Source organism: Myotis brandtii, unplaced genomic scaffold (assembly GCF_000412655.1).
Source record: "Myotis brandtii unplaced genomic scaffold, ASM41265v1 scaffold62, whole genome shotgun sequence".
Classification (NCBI taxonomy): Eukaryota; Metazoa; Chordata; class Mammalia; order Chiroptera; family Vespertilionidae; genus Myotis; species Myotis brandtii.
Genome location: NW_005370366.1, coordinates 3,195,185 through 3,214,666, shown reverse-complemented (window position 1 = coordinate 3,214,666; position 19,482 = coordinate 3,195,185). Strand labels below are relative to the sequence as shown.

At 44.1% G+C, this 19,482-nt stretch overlaps 1 protein-coding gene across 1 annotated transcript; it reads left to right on the top strand.

Annotated features, from left to right (window-relative positions):
• The first annotated feature begins 11,323 nt into the window (after positions 1–11,323).
• On the top strand, positions 11,324–12,661 carry LOC102250073 (glyceraldehyde-3-phosphate dehydrogenase-like). The gene is given in 2 exon segments (XM_014528144.1): positions 11,324–12,161; positions 12,395–12,661. Coding segments are annotated over 2 exon segments (1,002 nt in total). The 5' UTR covers positions 11,324–11,387; the 3' UTR covers positions 12,623–12,661.
• The last annotated feature ends 6,821 nt before the right edge of the window (positions 12,662–19,482 follow it).

Below are 19,482 nucleotides of genomic sequence, written 5' to 3'. Positions count from 1 at the left end.
GCTGGCGCTGTTACCACGCTGCACCGACTACTTCCCGGGTGACGGACCCACCGCCAGCCCCGTCACCGCAGGTGGCAGCCCACCGGCCACAGCTCCTCTTTTGTTCCCACACCCGACGTCTAGGCGCTGGCGCTGTTACCACGCTGCACCGTGGACTTCCCGGGTGACGGACCCACCGCCAGCCCCGTCACCGCAGGTGGCAGCCCACCGGCCACAGCTCCTCTTTTGTTCCCAGTCCACCCGACGTCTCGGGCGCACGCCAGACCGGTTCCGTTCCAGGACTCAGGTCCCGCCCTAGCGGCGGGTAGCGGGATGACAACGACGGGGACATGGATGCTTGGATGAATTAAGACCTCAATTCCACCATTATCCACCACCGCCTACTAATAGACACGTGTTGTTACCATTGAACGTTCAACAAGATGAAGTTGAACAAGAAGTTTGTAATGAAGTCAATCATCCTCGAAGGTCTCAGTAAAGACTGACAGTGATCATAGACGCCACTTACAGCAATAGAAATTGGGATTCATGAATTATGAATTTTAAAAAATCAAGTAATTCATCTAGAGCAAAATGCAATAAATATAATTCTCCTTATTTAACTTGAAAAATATCCAACATGTATTTCAACCAGCTTTCTCAAAATAGTATCACTGAGGATGAGGGTTTTGCAAAACTTATTTCATAATTGTAAATGTTTCAGTTCTCAATAGAATGAAATATCCTTATAAAACTTTATAGTACACAGTTCTGTTTTGCATTGACTTTTTCTTGTTGTTAATCCTCACCCTAGGATATTTTTGTCTAACCCAGACCCCCATCCAGGGGCCAGGTATCTACCCTGCAACCCAAGTACCTGCCCTTGACCAGAATGGAGCCAGTGACCCTTCCATTCAAGGGGCAGAGGCTCCAACCACTGAACCACACCGCCAGGACATGCAATGACATTCTAGATGGCACTATCTTCATAGCAAATGGTCTATTACCAAATGCAGAGCAACATTGTAATAAGTCCATAAAAACTTATGCTACCCCCTTATAAGTTATGTCATAGACTTAAATGATAGATTGTGTTCCCACATGAGTTCAAGGAAGCTTTGTACAACTACGAATTCCCTGGCATTATTGCTGTTTTATAATTAACAGCAATAGTAATTACAATACTCTATATTATTCACATTTGGTATTCCATCATTAAAATTCATTTGTCTATGAAGATATTAACTGGGTTGCCTGTGTAATATCAAGGACAATATTTTTTAAATATATTTTTATTGAGGAAGGGAGAGGGAAAGAGAAACATCAATGATGAGAGAGAATGATTGATTAGCTGCCTTCTACAAGCCCCAAACTGGGGATCAAGTCTACAAGCTCGACATATGCCTTGACCAGGAATTGAACCGTGACCCCCTGGTTCACAGGTCAATGCTCAACCACTGAGCAACCCCAGCTGGGCTCAAGGAGAATTTTATTTTGGGGGGGGGGGGGGGGATTTGTATAATAACTTTTTTATACTACACTTAATTTACATTAAAGAACTTTACAAATATATTTTAATTTCCATAATTTCCAAAAGGTAGAAACATCACAAATATTTGTTTACTGATAAATGTATAAACAAGTGTGGTCTATCCATATAATGGAATATTATTCAGCCATACAAGGAATGAAATTCTGATACATGCTACAATATGGATGAACCTTGAAGACATAATGCTACATTAAATAATCCAGACACAAAAGACTACACATTATATGGTACCATTTATGTGATTGTCCAGACTAGGCAAACCTATAGAGACAGAAAGTAGGTTAGTAGTTGCCTAATCCTGAAGTTCCAGAGAGATATCTCAGCTATGGGGGGTTGTCACTGAGAACTCTGGGGTATAACCCCAAGCTGGGCCCCCCTGCAGAGAGCAGCAAAACTGAGAAAGGTGCCCACATAACATATGGCTGTGAAAAGCAACAGGGTTGCTGTCTGCCAGGGAGAGGTGGCTGTAATGCTGGCACCCTCTTAAAGGAACAATGCACAAAATCTTGTGTGCAGCCACTCACCTTGGGTTCTGGCAGAGAGAGGACCAAGTGGACTGAAGCTGTGTGGGCAGAAGACAGGATTGGGGACACTAGAGTTAGAGTTCAGAAGACAGACACCCCAGTTTCCTGTGCTGAGTTAATTCCCTCACACTGCGGAGGTCATCTTTCTCAAACAGACCTTTGCTAACCAAGTGGTCTCTGCCTGGGGGGGAAGACAGTTGACCCACCCTATTGGAAAACCCCTTGCCCCATGCTATGGAGTTTCTGAGGCCCATTAGGAGACTAACAATTAGCCTCCAGGCCAAAGCATTTGCCCCACCATGTTGGAAAACCTCTCACCCCACCTGTGGATGATTGCCTGAGGCTACTCAAGACTGAATCAAATCAGTCTGCAGGCAGAGACAGGTCTTTGGAGGCTTTGAGACTCTGCCTGATCTAATTAGTCAGAAACAGCATTTAACACTGGCCTGCACTAGAGACTGGGAGGTGTAGCAAATTTACATATAACATACAAACCCAAACAGACAGCCAAAATGGGGAGAAAACAAAAAACAAAACAAAAAACCCTGAATGAAAGAACAAGACATTTCTCAAGAAGGAAAGATAAATGAAATGGAGATAAGAAATTTATTTGATATAGAGTTAAGGATAATGATGGTGCCCTAACCGGTTTGGCGCAGTGGATAGAGCGTCAGCCTGCGGACTCAAGGGTCCCAGGTTCGATTCCGGTCAGGGGCATGTACCTTGGTTGCGGGCACATCCCCAGTGGGGGTGTGCAGGAGGCAGCTGATCAATGTTTCTCTCTCATCGATGTTTCTAACTCTCTATCCCTCTCCCTTCCTCTCTGTAAAAAATCAATAAAATATATTTTTTTTAAAAAAAGAATAATGATGGTAAAGATGCTCAACAGCATGAGAAAAGAGCAGAAACTATGAAAAAATAGTTGGAAATAAAGATGACATATCACTAATAAAGAACACATTGGAAGGAATGCAGATCGGATTATGAAAAGCTGAGGATCAGATCAATCAATTAGAAGACAGAGTAGAAACAAATCACTCAATCAGATAAACAAAAAGAAAAAAAACAATTAAAAAACAGGAGGATAGCATAGCTGGTGTGGGTAAAGGGTTGTTCACTGACGTATGAACCTGAAGGTAACAGTTCAATTCCCTGTCAGGGCATATGCCCAGGTTGTGGGCTCAATCACCAGTGGGGGCATGCAGGAGGCAGCCAATCAATGATTCCCTCTCACGATTGATGTTTCTATCTATCTCTCCCTGTCCCTTCCTCACTGTAATCAATAAAAAGGTATTTAAAAAAAAGAACAGGAGGACTGCTTAAGGGAGCTGTGGGAAAACCTGAAACATAACAATATTCACATAATACTTGTCTTCCCACTTCCTTTCATGAGGCCAGCATTACCCTAATTCCAAAACCAGATCAAGACACTACAAAGAAAGAGAATTACAGGCCAATATCCCCAATGAACATAGATGCTAATATCCTCAAAAAATATTAGCAAATCAGATCCAGCAACATATTTAAAAGATCATACATCATGACCAAGTAGGATTTATTCCAGGGATGCAAGCTGGTAAAATATTCACAAATCAATAATCATGATACATCACATAAACAAATTGAAAGATAAAAATCACATGATCATATCAATAGACACAGAAAAAGCATTCAACAAAATACCAATACTATTTTTTAATATATTTTTATTGATTTCAGAGAGGAAGAGAGAGGGAGAGAGAGATAGAAACATCCAATATAATAAAAGCCTAATATGCTAAGTGTCCAGTCGTCCAGTTAACCATTCAACCAATCAAAGTGTAATATGCTAATGATATGCTAAGGTCACTCAACTGCTCGCTATGATGTGCACTGACCACCAGGGGGCAGTTGACCAGTTGACCACTCGCTATGACATGCACTGTCCACCAGGGGGCAGATGCTCAGTGCTGCTCCATCAGAAGCCCTGAGCCAGGCTCATAGCTGGTGAGCACAGTGGCAGCGGTGGGAGCCTCTCCCACCTCCGTGGCAGCACAAAGGATGTATGACTGCCGGCTTAGGGAAGTGAGCCTAAGCCAACAGTCGGACATCCCCCGAGGGCTCTCGGAGTGGAAACAGGCGCAGGCCAGGATGAGGGAACAAGAGGAAGGGAGAGGGAGAGAGAGATAGAAACATCAATGATGAGAGAGAATCACTGACTGGCTGCCTCCTACACACCCCACACTGGAGATCAAGCCTGCAACCCAGGCATGTACCCTGACGGGGAATTGAACCATGACCTCCTGGTTTATAGGTCAATGCTCAACCACTGAGCTGCGCCAGCCAGGCTCACTCCCATTTTTGATAAAAAGTCTCAGCAAAGTAGGAATAGAGGGAGCATATCTCAACATAATAAAAGCCATATATGATAAACCTATAACGAACATCATACTCAATGGGCAAAAACTGAAACCATTTCCCCTAAGAACAGGTACAAGACAGGGAAGTCAGCTTTCACCACTCTTATTCAACATAGTACTGGAAGTCCTAGCACAGCAATCAGACAACAAGAAGATATAAAAGACCGAACCTGGAGAGAGACCAAGATGGCGGCATAGGTAAACACCGCAGACTGCTGCCGCAAACAACCACTTCAAAAATACAACTAAAAGACGGAACGGACATCACCCAGAACCACAGGAAGGCTGGCTGAGGAGAGACTCTTCAACTAGAAGGAAAAATAACAGCACACCGAGGCTCAGAGGAGGCGCAGTGTGGAAAAAACTCAGGTGCGGAGGTGCGCGCGCAAAGCGGGCTGGTGGCTGAGAGCGCGGTTGTCGTTTTCGGTCAGGGGGGAGTCTCAGACTCTGAGCTCCAGATACGGGCGAATCGCTGGGGACTCGGACCCAAACGGGAGAAGCGGGAGTGTCTGGCATCAGTTGGAAGGCAGCTTTCCCTCCGAGGTTTGCAGCGGTTCCGGGGGTTCTGAGAAGCAGAGCCTCTGGGAACAGGACTGAGGGCACCATAACGGCTCCCTCCGCCCGCCCTGTTGAGCCCGCCCCGCCCAAGCCCTGCGCAGAGCCATTTGCCGGATCGCCTCAGGCAAAGGCTAGATTAGCACCTCCCCAGAGGACAGAAGTTTTCCGCGGCAGACACAGCTGATTCACACAGCCAGTCGGCCTGGTGGTCAAATCCCTCTAGTATTAACTACAACAATCAAGGCTCAACTAGAACAAGACTGCGCACAAAGACCACTAGAGGGTGCACCAAGAAAGCATAAAAAATGCGGAGACAAAAAAACATGACAGAAATGGAGGATATAGAGCTAAAAATCGCAATTTTGAGGGCTTGCAAAAATGTGCTAGAAGCTGTCAATAAACTTGAGGAGAGAGTCACGAAAACTAATGAGACCCTCGATGCTATGATAAAGAACCAACTAGAAATTAAGCATACACGGACTGAAATAAAGAATATTATACAGACACCCAATAGCAGACCAGAGGAGCGCAAGAATCAAGTCAAAGATTTGAAATGCGAAGAAGCAAAAAACACCCAACCGGAAAAGCAAAATGAAAAAAGAATCCGAAAATACGAAGATAGTGTAAGGAGCCTCTGGGACAGCTTCAAGCGTACCAACATCAGAATAATAGGGGTGCCAGAAGATGAGAGACAGCAAGATATTGAAAACCTATTTGAAGAAATAATGGCAGAAAACTTCCCCCACCTGGTGAAAGAAATGGACTTACAGGTCCAAGAAGCGCAGAGAACCCCAAACAAAAGGAATCCAAAGAGGACCACACCAAGACACATCATAATTAAAATGCCAAGAGCAAAAGACAAAGAGAGAATCTAAATAAATAAATAAATAAATAAATAAATAAAATAATTAAAATAATTTTTAAAAAGTAGAAAGCTTTAAATAATAGAATGGCACAGCTAAGACCAAATTCATTCATTGTTGCAAAAAATTAGCAATATTCTTTTTTCAATAAGGAACATGTTAAATAAACATTTTTCTAAATGAAAAAAAAAAAGGCATCCACATTGTAAAGGAGGAAGTAAAACTCTCATTATTATCAGATGACATAATATTGTACATGAAAACCCTGAAGACTTCATCAAAAACTACTAGATTTAATAAATGAATTTGTCAATGTAGCAGGATACAAAATCAACACCCAAAAATCAATGGCTTTTTTACAAACCAACTAGAAGCCTGATGCACAAAAATTCATGCAAGAGTAGGACTTCCTTCCCCCGGCTGCTGGCACTGGCTTCCCTCCAGCCGCCTGCAGGCACCCAGAACCCCGGCTGGCTTCGCCCAGGCCACCCACAGGCATCTGGGACCCAGGCTGGCTTCCCTCGGGGCGCCCCCAGGCACCCAGGACCCTGCTGTCTTCCCTCCGGCCCCAGCTTCATCAGGAAGGATGTCCGGAATGACATCCCGAAGACATCTGGTCTAATTAGCATATTACCCTTTTATTATTATAGTTTCTCTTCAGAAAGAGAAACTAAACAAACAATTCCATTTGCCATTGCAACAAAAAAATTAAGATACTTAGGGATAAACTTAACCAAGGAGGTAAAAAAAACTTGTACTTGGAAAATGACATGACATTGGAAAAAAAGAGATAAAGATATAAATAAGTGGAAAAATATACCATGTTCATGGATTGGTAGAAATAACATCATTAAAATGTCCATACTGCCCAAGGCAATCTACAGATTCAATGCAATTCCTATTAAAATACCAACAGAAAAAAAAATGCCAGCAGCATAGCCCTGGCTGGTTTAGCTCAGTGGATAGAGTGTCTGCCTGCAGACTGAAGGATCCTGGGTTAGATACCAGTTAAGGGCATATGCCCAGGTTGCAGGCTAGATCCCCCAGTAGCGGATATACAGGAGGCAACCAATCACTGATTCACCAATCAGTGATAAAAACATCACTGATGTTTGTATCTCTTTCTCCTTCTCCTTTCCTCTCTGAAATAAATACAAATATATTTTAAAAAATACCAACAGCATATTTCACAGATCCAAAAATATATATGAAACCAAAAGAGACCCCAAATAGCTACAGCAATCCTGAGAAAGAAGAATAAAGTTGGTGGAATCATAATACCACATATCAAGTTATACTACAAAACCACCGTAATCAAAGCAGCCTGTTACTGACACAAGAACAGGCATATAGGTCAATCCAACAGAACAGAGACTCCAAAAATTGCCCAAGCCATTACATTATGCTCAATTAATATTTGACACAGGAGGCAAGAACATAAAATGGACAGAGTCTCTTCAATAAATGGTGTTGGGGAAAATTGGACAGATACATGCAAAAAAAATAAAACTAGACTACCAACTTACACCCACGTACACAAGAATAAGCTCAAGATGGATAAAAGAGTTAAATGTGAGTTGGGAAACCATAAAAATCCCAGCCAAAACCATAGGCAGTAAAATCTCAGACATCTCTCATAGCAATATGATTAGAGATACATCTCCTAGGGCAAAGGAAACTAAGGAGAAAATAAACAAATGGGACTGCATCCAAATAAAAAGCTTCTGCACAGCAAAAGAAACCATCAACAAAACAAAAAGGAAGCCCACCGTGTAGGAGAACATATTGGGCAGTGATACATCTGACAAAGGGTTAACATCCAAAATATATAAGGTACTCATACAACTTAACAAAAGGAAGACAAACAATCTATTTTTTAAAAAATGGGCAAAATACCTAAATAGACACTTCTCCATACTGGGCACATAAATGGCAAAGAGAGATATGTAAAAATGCTCAAAGTCACTGATCAGAGAGATGCCAATTAAAATGACAATGAGGTATCATCTCACACCTGTCAGAATGGCAACTATCAACAAATGACAAGTGCTGGTAAGGATGTGGAGAAAAGGGAACCCTTGTCACTGCTGGTGGAAATGCATACTGGTGCAACCATTATGGAAACAGTATGAAGTTTCCTCAAAAAAATTAAATATGGAATTGACATTTGAACCAGTGATCCCACTTCTAAGAATATATGCTAAGAAACCTGAAACACCAATCAGAAAGAATGTATGCACCCCTGTGTTCATAGCAGCACCATTTACAATAGCTAAGATCTGGAAACAGCTCAAGTGCCCATCTGTAGACTAGTGGATAAAAAAGCTGTGGTACATTTATACCATGGAATACTATGCAGCTATAAAAAAAAAAGATGGGCCCTAGCTGGTTTGGCTCAGTGGATAGAGCATCAGCCTGGGGACTGAAGGGTCCCAGGTTCGATTCCGGCCAAGGGCATGTACGTTGGTTGCGGGCACATCCCCAGTAGGAGGTGCGCAGGAGGCAGCTGATCGATGTTTCTCTCTCATCGATGTTTCTAACTCTCTATCCCTCTCCCTTCCTCTCTGTAAAAAATCAATAAAAATATATTTTAAAAAAATTTCTTGGAGAGTATTATGCTAAGCGATATAAATCAGCCAGAGAAAGACAAGTATTACATGATCTCACACATATGTTGAATCTAATTAACAAAATAAACTGATGAACAAAATTGATCCAGAGAAAAAGAAGCATAGAACAGACTGGGGAATCTCAGAGGGAAGGTGGCAGAGGGTGGGTGGAAAGTGATCAGCCAAAGAGTTTGTATGTATATATGCATAACCCATGGACACAGACAATAGGGTGGTAAAGGTCTGGGGCAAGCATGTCAAACTCCAAGGTTGACTCCCAGGTCCCGAGGGCATACAACTCCCAGTCAGGTCAGAATGTCCTTTCTTTAACCAACACAAGGCAATCATGGTTAACAGAGCATGATCAATACTTCCCACAATGATAGCCAGTTCCCAATATTCCTTTCTTGCCCCTAACTCTAGGAGACTAGAAGTCCAGATAAAAGAATTGTTGCCTCAACTGGTTTGGCTCAGTGGATAGAGCGTTGGCCTATGGACTGAAGGGTCCCGGATCCGATTTCGGTCAAGGGCACATGCCCAGGTTGTGGGCTCTATCCCAGTAGGGGCATGCAGGAGGTAGCCAATTTATGATTCTCTCTCACCATTGATGTTTCTCTCTCTCTCTCTCTCTCTTCCTTCCTCTCTGAAATCAATACAAATATATTTTTTAAACAAAAAATTATTTAGTCCTGGCTTGTGTTGGTCAGTGGTTAGAGCAGCGGTTCTCAACCTGTGGGTCGCGACCCCTTTGAGGGTCGAACGACCCTTTCACAGGGGTCGCCTAAGACCATCAGAAAACACATATATAATTACATATTTTCTGTGATTAATCACTATGCTTTAAATATGTTCAATTTGTAACAATGAAATTGGGGGTCACACAACATGAGGAACAGTATTAAAGGGTCGCGGCACTAGGAAGGTTGAGAACCACTGGGTTAGAGTGTCATCCATTGCACCACAGGATCTCGGTTCAATTCTGAGTTGAGGGCAGTTACCCTGGGTTGCAGATTCCATCCTCATTCCATTAGGGGCTTGTATGGGAGGCAACCAATCAATGTGACACTCTCACATCTCTTCTCTCTCTCTCTCTCTCTCTCTCTCTCTCCTGCTACCTCCCTCACTTCCACTCTAAAAATCAATAGAAAAAATATCCTTGGGTGAGGATATTAAAAAAAAGAAAGAATTGTTTGGGGCAGGAAATTGGAGAGCTAAGGTAGACTAACATGTTAACTTTTACCATTAAAGAGAAAAAAAGACAAACCCTGGGCAGGGAGTTCAGTTCATTAGAGCATCATCCCAGTACCCCAAGGGTTTTATCCAGGGTCAGGGCACATACAAGAATCAGCCAATGAATGCATAAATAAGTGGAACAACAAATCAATGTTTCTCTCTATTTCTATCTCTATCTCTATCTCTTTCTCCCTTCCTCTCTCTCTCTAAAAATCAATTTTAAAAATTTACTAAATAAAGAAAAGAAAAAGGCAATATTTTAATAATTGAAGCACTGAGGAAATTTTTATGTGGAAGAAGGAAGTTGTTCTTTGTTTGATGTGAATAATAACTCCTTATCCTCTTACCAACATGTAAAGTAGTTAATATGACTGTAACACTTTTACAGATGAGGAACTGAGGCAAAGAAAGGATAAGAAACTTATCCAAGATTACATAGCTAGCAAGAGGGACTCAGGGCCCTACAATTCTTGGCTCTAGAGTCCATATTCTAAACCACCTCACCAAGCTGCCTTTCCAAGATATGCTTCTCCTAATCCTATATAATAAAAGCCTAATAATTGCCAAAACCGGTTTGGCTCAGTGGATAGAGCGTCGGCCTGCGTACTGAAAGGTCCCAGGTTCGATTCCGGTCAAGGGCATGTACCTGGGTTGCGGGCACATCTCCAGTGGGAGATGTGCAGGAGGTAGCTGGTCGATGTTTCTCTCTCATTGATGTTTCTAACTCTCTATCTCTCTCCCTTCCTCTCTGTAAAAAATCAATAAAATATATTTTTTTAAAAAGCCTAATATGCTAAGTGTCTGGTCATCCGTTTGTTCGTTCAACCAATCAAAGCATAATATGCTAATGATATGCAAAGGCCGCTCAACTGCTCCCTATGACGTGCACTGACCACTAGGGGCCAGATAGTCAAACAGTCGACCAGTTGCTATGATGTGCACTGACCACCAGGGGGCAGACACTCCGACCGGTAGGTTAGCTTGCTGCTTGGGTCCAGCCGATTGGGACTGAGCGAGAAGGGCTGGACACGCCCTAGAACCCTCCCATGGTCCCTCCCCAGCTGGCCAACTTCCCGAGTCCTTCCCTGGCCCAATCATGCACCAGTGGGGTCCTTCGGCCTGGCTTGCGCCCTCTCACAACCTGGGACCCCTAGGGGGAGTCGGAGAGCTGGTTTCGGCCCAATCCACAGGCTAGGCCGAGGGGCCCCACTGGTGCATAAATTCATGCACTGGGCCTCTAGTTTATAATATTTAAGTCTAAATATATCATTTTTTTAAAAATAAATCTTTATTGTTGAAAATATTACATATGTCCCTTTTTTTCCCATTTCCCTCTCCTCCCCTCCCCTCCCGGCAAGCCTTCACCACTGTATTGTCTGTGTCTCTGGGTTGTGCATATACACATATGAGTTCATTGGTTGATCTCTCTGACCTTCCATCCTCCTCTGCCTTCCCTCTGAGGTTTTACAGTCTGTAAACATATCATTCTTATATACTTTAAAACACTGTATAAAGGAATACATTATAGAGAATTGTCTTATAAACTTTTTTGACCATGACAATCACTAGGATACATATTATACACAAAGACCCAGTACAGGCTCTCTGCTCCTCCCGTTGGTCAGACAGCCTTTCCTCCTGCGCTGTGCCAGCAGCCACAACCCTGAGACATGATGGTGAAGGTCGGAGTGAATGGATTTGGCCGCATTGGGTGCCTGGTCACCAGGGCTGCTTTTAACTCTGGCAAAGTGGATATTTTCACCATCAATGACCCCTTCAATGACCTCAACTACATGGTGTACATGTTCCAGTAGGATTCTACTCATGGCAAGTTCAAAGGCACAGTCAAGGCTGAGAACAGGAAGCTTGTCATCAATGGAAAGTCCATCTCCATCTTCCAGGAGCGAGATCCCGCCAACATCAAATGGGGTGATGCTGGTGCTGAGTATGTTGTGGAGCCCACCGGGGTCTTCACTACCATGGAGAAGGCTGGGGCTCACTTGAAGGGCGGAGCCAAGAGGGTCATCACCTCTGCCCCTTCTGCGGATGCCCCCATGTTTGTGATGGGTGTGAACCATGACAAGTATGACAACTCCCTCAAGATTGTCAGCAATGCCTCCTGCACCACCAACTGCTTGGGCCCTGGCCAAGGTCATCCAAACAACTTTGGCATCGTGGATGGACTCATGAGCACAGTCCATGCCATCACCGCCACCCAGAAGACTGTGGATGGCCCCTCTGGGAAGCTGTGGCGTGATGGCCGAGGGGCTGCCCAGAACATCATGTCTACTTCTACTGGCACTGCCAAGGCTGTGGGCAAGGTCATCCCTGAGCTGAATGGGAAGCTCACGGGCATAGCCTTCCGTGTCCCCACCCCCAATGTGTCGGTTGTGGATCTGACCTGCTGCCTGGAGAAAGCTGCCAAACACGATGATATCAAGAAGGTAGTGAAGCCCTAGCCAGTTTGGCTCAGTGGATAGAGCATCAGCCTGTGAACTGGAGGGTCCCGGGTTCGATTCTGGTCAAGGGCACATGCCCGGGTTGTGGGCTCAATCCCCGGTGGGGGACTTGCAGGATGCAGCCAATCCATGATTCTCTCTCATCATGGATGTTTCTATTTCTCTCTCCCTCTTCCTTCCTTCTGAAATGAATAAAAATATATTTTTTTAAAAAGAAGGTAGTGAAGCAGGCATCAGAGGGCCCCCTCAAGGGCATCCTGGACTATACTGAAGACCAGGTTGTCTCCTGTGACTTTAACAGTGATACCCACTCCTCCACCTTTGATGCCAGGGCTGGCATTGCCCTCAATGACCACTTTGTCAAGCTCATTTCCTGGTATGACAATGAATTTGGCTACAGCAACAGGGTGGTGGACCTTATGGTCCACATGGCCTCCAAGGAGTAAGAGTCCCCCGGACCACCAGCCCCAGCAAGAGGAAGAGAGGCCCTCAGCTGCTGGGGAGTCCTTGACCTAGATTGGTCCCCCAACACACTAAGAATCTCCTAACCACCGTTTCCATCCCAGACCCCCTGGAGAAAGGGAGGGGCATAGGGAGCCCTACTTTGTTGTGCACCATCAATAAAGTTCACTGTACCCAACCAAAAGAAAAAAGACCCAGTACAAACCTAACTATATACATAACTACATAATTGAAATAAAAGTTACATTAAAAAATTATTGCCTTTACTACCTTAGGTGGATTTTGTATTTTATAATATTCTACTCTATTTAAATATACTCTGTACTGTTTTCTTCCATTTTGTTGTTGCTATTGGTTTTGAGGGGGGTTGTGTGTGTGTGTGTGTGTGTGTGTGTGTGTGTGTGTGTGTGTTTATTGAATTTCAGAGAGAGAGAGGACGGGAGAGAGAGAGAGAGAAAGAAGCATCAACATGAGAGCAACACATTGATGGCTACCTCCTGCATGTCCCCGACTGGGGATCAAGCCCACAACCTGGGCACGTCCGCTGACCCAGAATCAAACCAGCAACCCTTCAGTGCACAGGATGACACCCAACGAACTGAGCCACACCAGCCAGGGCTGTTGTTGTTTTTAATAAACAGTGTTTCCAAACCACCAAATTGATTTCTTAGCTTACAAACTGTGATTTGAAAAACATAATTCTAGAGAAAGTAAATTATGGATAAATTCAAGTTCTAAAACAAATAAAGACACACAATGACACCAGAAGCTGAGAGTAACCCGAAATGAACTATAGATAGAAAAACTCAATTTAAAAAATAGAGATTTAAGTTACCATCCTTCCTAAAATACATTAAATACTTATTCCTTCTTAATAGCATGTGTTACACGTTATGAAACTGAACTGCAGCTGATTAACAATCCCTGGAAAAGCAATGAGAGGATTTGGAGAAGAAAGCAGATTTGACTTTGATCCTGATTCCACCATTTGTTAGCTTTGTGACCCTAGACTTTGTTGAGCCTCAGGTTCTTCTTCACTGAAATGAGGGAATTATACATAATACTAGTGGCCCGGTGCACAAAATTTGTGCACATTAAAAAGGGATTAATTAGAGGAAATATTTTATTATTGCTATTTGCCCTTTCTCTATAATAGAAGTGTCAAAGATGAAAGAAAATTAGTAAAATGTATATGAAAATCTTCCTACTGTCAGAGTCTGGGGTGCACCACGGGACCCAGAGTCAAGTCCCCGCCCACCCATGTGTGCCTCAAAATCACGAAAGACCCAGACCTGGCTGCCCCGCCCCCTTTGGGCTAGATCCAGACCTAGCTGGTCCCACCCTTGTCAAGCCCCACTGGGCAGGGAGCACAGCCGCAGGTCCCCTGGACCAGTGCCAGGGCAGGGGACACGGCCTGAGGTCTCTCAGCCCTGGCTGGGGTGGGGGGCGCACCTTAAGGTCCCCTGTCAAGCCCCGCCGGGTGGAGGACGCAGCCTGAGATCCCTTGTCAAGCCCTGCTGGGCCGGAATCATGGCATGAGGCCCCCTGGCCCGGGGCGAGGGGAGCAGCCTGAGGTCCCCCGGCCCAGCACTGGGGCAGGGGGATTCAGGTGGGGGGCATGGCCTGTGGTCCCTTGTCAAGCCCCGTCAGGCGGGGGGCATGGCCTCAGGTCCCCTGGACTGGAGCTGGGGTGGGGGGAGCAGCCTGAGGTCCCCCGGCCCAGCACCGGGGTGGAGGGCACATCTTGAGGTCCCCCGTCAAGCCCCACCAGGCAGGGGGCGTGGCCTGAGGTTCCCCGGCCTGGTGCTGGGGTTGGGGGTGCAGCCTAAGGTCCCCTGTCAAGCCTTGCCGGGTGGGGGGCACCGCCTGAGATCCCCTGTCAAGCCCTGCCGGGTGGGGGGCACAGCCTAAGGTCCCCCTGCCTGGTGCCAGGGTGAGAGGCGCTGCTTGAGGTCCCTTGTCAAGCCCCACGGGGGTGGAGGGGTGCAGCCTCTTGTCCCTGCTGATTTCTTGTTAAGGCTCGTTTCAGCTTCTGCTGTAGGTGCTGCCATATTTGTGGTGGAGTGACGGTCAATTTGCATATTCCCTCTTTATTATATAGCATGCACTTGATGGAAAATCCTTCTCTGTACTTATCGTCTTCTCATCTGTGGGATTCCAATACCTCCAAATAACCCCTTCTCACTTTTCCAGCTAATTATGAACATTCCCTTCCTCTCATTTCCTGTAAGAAATCAAAGTCCAAGGAGTTATTAAGCTGGATAAATGGAAAAGTTTTGCTTTGTTTTGTTTTCTTTTATAAGAGAAAGTTTATTTAGAAAGTTACAGAGGTAGTAAAAGTGAACCAGCTTGGCTACGTAGGCTCAGGAAACAAGTTACAGAAGCAAGAGAAGGGCCCTTGGAGCTTAGGAGAGAGAAAGACAAAGGTAACGGGCCTGGGGAAAAGTTGTGTTTTGGTGTATGCTTTTTTAAATATGTTTTTATTGATTTCAGAGAGGAAAGGAGATGGACAGAGAGATAGAAACATCAATTATGAGAGAGAATCAATGATTGGCTGCCTCCTGCATGCCTTCTACTGGGGATCGAACACACAACCTGGGCATGTACTCTGTCTGGGAATTGAACCGTAATCTCCTGGTACATGGATTGACACTCAACAACTGAGTCACACCAGCCAGTTTTGTTGTTTTCTGTCTGTTTGTATCTTTTTTAATCTTTACCTAAGGATATGTTTACTGATTTTAGAGAGAGAGGAAGGGAAAGGGAAAGACAGGGAGAGAGACAGAGATAGAGAGAGAGAAAGAGAGAGAGAGAGAGAACAGAAGAGAGAGGAAGAGAAACATCAATGTGTGAGGGAAACATGGATCAGTTGCCTCCCAGAGATCCAACCCAAAACCTAGGTATGAGCACAACATTTTTGGTACACAGGACAACACATCAACCAACTGAATCACTCGGCTGAGGCAACATGGAAAAGTTTTACCAACTAATGCTTCATGGTGGTGACAAAATTAGTCATTGTTATTAGAGAGTGTGGAATGTTTATTAAGATCTTTGCTCCATCATTCCAAAATTATTTGGAATGCCAGATACTACAATAAGTGCTAGGGATATAACACTGAAAAGGACAGATGTGATCCCTACCATCATGGAAGGTGTAGTCTAGACTAGACTAGAAAGAGCCAACAAACAGGGAATCAACAAAATGCATGAAATGATTACAGTTGAGTGCAAGGAAGGAAATAAATAGATCTTCCTTATAGAAAATAACAATGTAGACCTATACTACAGATCATGGAAGACCTTTCTGAGGAAGTAACATTAAAAATGAGATCTAAGTAGAGCCCATTAGAGTAACCAAGGGAGTATTGTTCTGGACAGCAGAAAAGGCAAGAATTCAACTTGTCCTGGGAATTGGAAGATGAATAAGGTAGAGCACACCACTCAAGGAAAGAGTGAAACCAGATGGAGGTGAAGAGCTAGACAAGAGTAGGTTCAAGTGGGGCCTTGTAGGCCATGCTAAGCAACTTGAATTTTATTCTAGTGCATAGAGAAACCATAAATAGGGTTTTAAGTGAAATAGTCATAAAATACGATGTAAATTTGAAGCAGATAAGGCTGGCCACTTGTGGAGAATGGCTGGGAGGTAGCAAGTGTTGATCTCAAAATGCAAGCCAGGTATTTCTTCAATAAAAAAAGACTTATTGGGGTTGGTCAAGCATGGCTCAGTGGGTGCGTGTCAACCTATGAACCAGGAGGTTAAGGCTCAATTCCTGGTCAGGGCACATGTCCGGGTTGCAGGCTCAATCCCCAGTGGGGGGTATGCAGGAGGCAGCTAATCAATGATTCTCTCTTATCATTGATGTTTCCCCTTCTCTCTCCCTCTCCCTTCTTCTGTGAAATCAATAAATACCTATTTTTTAAAAAGGGAGAAGTTCTTTTATACAGGAGATGAGGAAGTTGGGGGTGAGGTGGGGGGACTTCTATAATACAGAGTTCTTCAAGTAGGGCTTTCATGACCCATAGAGGGCCAAGAGCTCTTTATGCAGGCCCTCCTAAATTATCTTGGTTAAATTCTCTGTCGTTAATTTTGACATAAGAGTAGAATTAGGGAAGCTGTTGAGTAGTCTAAGCCAGAATTGATGTTGGTAAACTCAGCAATGGATGTGGGAGAAGTAAATATATTGGATTTAACAATGAAAGGATGAGGGTCACAAAATGCATAAGGAAAGTCTTGTCTAAGATTTAGAAGCTAGCTTAAAATTTAGACAAAAAACTTTCTGATATTAAAGTTGTTGCCCTAATCGGTTTGGCTCAGTGTATAGAGCGTCAGCCTGCCGACTGAAGGGTCCCAGATTCGATTCCGGTCAAGGGCATGTACCTTGGTTGCGGGCACATCCCCAGTGGGAGGCGTGCAGGAGGCAGCTGATGGATGTTTCTAACTCTCTATCCCTCTCCCTTCCTCTCTGTAAAAAATCAATAAAATATGTTTAAAAAAACAAAACAAAACAAAATAAAGTTATTAACAAATCTGATGAGATTTGTTCAATAATAAATGAGAAGATTCACAGAAAATAGAGGCTATCTATCAAGAAGGAAAGCTGATAGGCAACATCCTGAATAGAACAACAAACTAATCCTAATGTGAATGGGCTAGATTATTGACAGAAATGCAGTCTAAAAATTGGTAAGTAGCCCGGCCAGCATGGTTCAGTGGTTGAATATTTATCTATGAACCAGGAGGTCACAGTTCGATTCCTGGTCAGGGCACATGCCTGGGTTGCAGGGCTTTATCCCCCGTGTGGGGCATGCAGGAGGCAGCCAATCAATGATTTTCTCTCATCATTGCTGTGTCTATCTCTCTCTCCCTCTCCCTTCTTCTCTGAAATCAATAAAAATATTTTTAAAAGATTAAAATTGTTAAAACATTATTTTTTAATTAACTCTTTATTGTTCAGATTATTACATTTGTTCCTCTTTTTTCCCCCCATAACTCCCCTCCACCCAGTTCCCACCCCACCCTCCACCCTCACTCCCCACCCACTGTCCTCTTTCATAGGTGTTCGATTTTTGTCCAGTCTCTTCCCGCATCCCCCACACCCCTTTCCCCCCCAAGAACAGTCAGTCCATTCCCTTTCTATGCCCCTGATTCTATTATAATCACCAGTTCATTCTGTTCATCAGATTATTTATTCACTTGATTTTTAGATTCACTTGTTGATAGATGTGTATTTGTTGTTCATAATTTGTATCTTTACCTTTTTCTTCTTCTTCCTCTTCTTAAAGGATACCTTTCAGCATTTCATATAATACTGGTTTGGTGGTGATGAACTCCTTTAGCTTTTCCTTATCTGTGAAGCTCTTTATCTGACCTTCAATTCTGAATGATAGCTTTGCTGGATAAAGTAATCTTGGTTGTAGGTTCTTGCTATTCATCACTTTGAATATTTCTTGCCACTCCCTTCTGGCCTGCAAAGTTTCTGTTGAGAAATCAGCTGACAGTCGTATGGGTACTCCCTTATAGGTAACTGACTTTTTTTCTCTTGCTGCTTTTAAGATTCTCTCTTTGTCTTTTGCTCTTGGCATTTTAATTATGATGTGTCTTGGTGTGGTCCTCTTTGGATTCCTTTTGTTTGGGGTTCTCTGCGCTTCCTGGACTTGGAAGTCTATTTCTTTCACCAGGTAGGGGAAGTTTTCTGTCATTATTTCTTCAAATAGGTTTTCAATATCTTGCCCTCTCTCTTCTTCTGGTACCCCTATAATTCTGATGTTGGTACGCTTGAAGTTGTCCCAGAGGCTCCTTACACTATCTTCGTATTTTTGGATTCTTTTTTCATTTTGCTTTTCCGGTTGGGTGTTTTTTGCTTCTTCGCATTTCAAATCTTTGACTTGATTCTTGCGATCCTCTGGTCTGCTGTTGGGAGTCTGTATAATATTCTTTATTTCAGTCCGTGTATGCTTAATTTCTAGTTGGTCCTTTATCACAACATCGAGGGTCTCACTAGATTTCTTAAGGATCTCAATACATTTATCGGCGGTTTCCATAAAATTCTTGAAAAATCTTAGAACCGTGGTTTTGAACTCTATATCCAGTCGTTTGCTGTCCTCCATTTCTGTCATTTGTGACCTGTTTCTTTGTCTTCGCATTTTGTCTGCTTCCCTGTGTTGGTAGAGTGGTTTTGTGTGCTAGGTGTCCTACAGGGCCCAGTGGCTCAGCCTCCCCAGTTACCTGAGGTGGACACTCTTGGTGCACCCCCTTGTGGGCTTTGTGCACAGTCTTGTTGTAGTTATGCCTTGATTGTTTTAGGTGTCACTGGGAGGAATTGACCTCCAGGCCAATTGGCAGTGAGAATCAGCTGTGTCTGCAGTGGGAGAACTTCTGTGCTGAAGACACCCTTCTGGGGCAAGACTTGCTTCAGTGGGGCTTTGGTGCTCACTGAGTCTGCCCCCTGAGTGTGTTCCTTATGAATCTGAGGAGTTGTAATCTGGGTGGTCCCACTCTGACCACTGGGTACACTGGCTCTTGGATCTAAGGAGGTGCTAATTAAGCCTCTTCCTGAGGTTACCCAGCAGGAGCTATGAAGAGATATGCAGATTCCCCTTCCTTTTTTGGGGGTTTGGGGGTGCCCAGATGAGGCCCAGCTGAGAAGCAATGCAAGCTGCTGTGGGGCCTTGGGCCTTCTCTTGGAAGTTCTGGGTCTGTCTGGCCCAGCTGCAATTTGTTAGGTAGTTGTCAGGTTGGAAAGGACCCGGGCATTCATATGCAAAAGGCTTTGCAGCAGCCTGGATGGGGCGGGGTCTCAGAATCAACAGGGCGGAGCAAGCAGCTATGGCTGATTCCCAG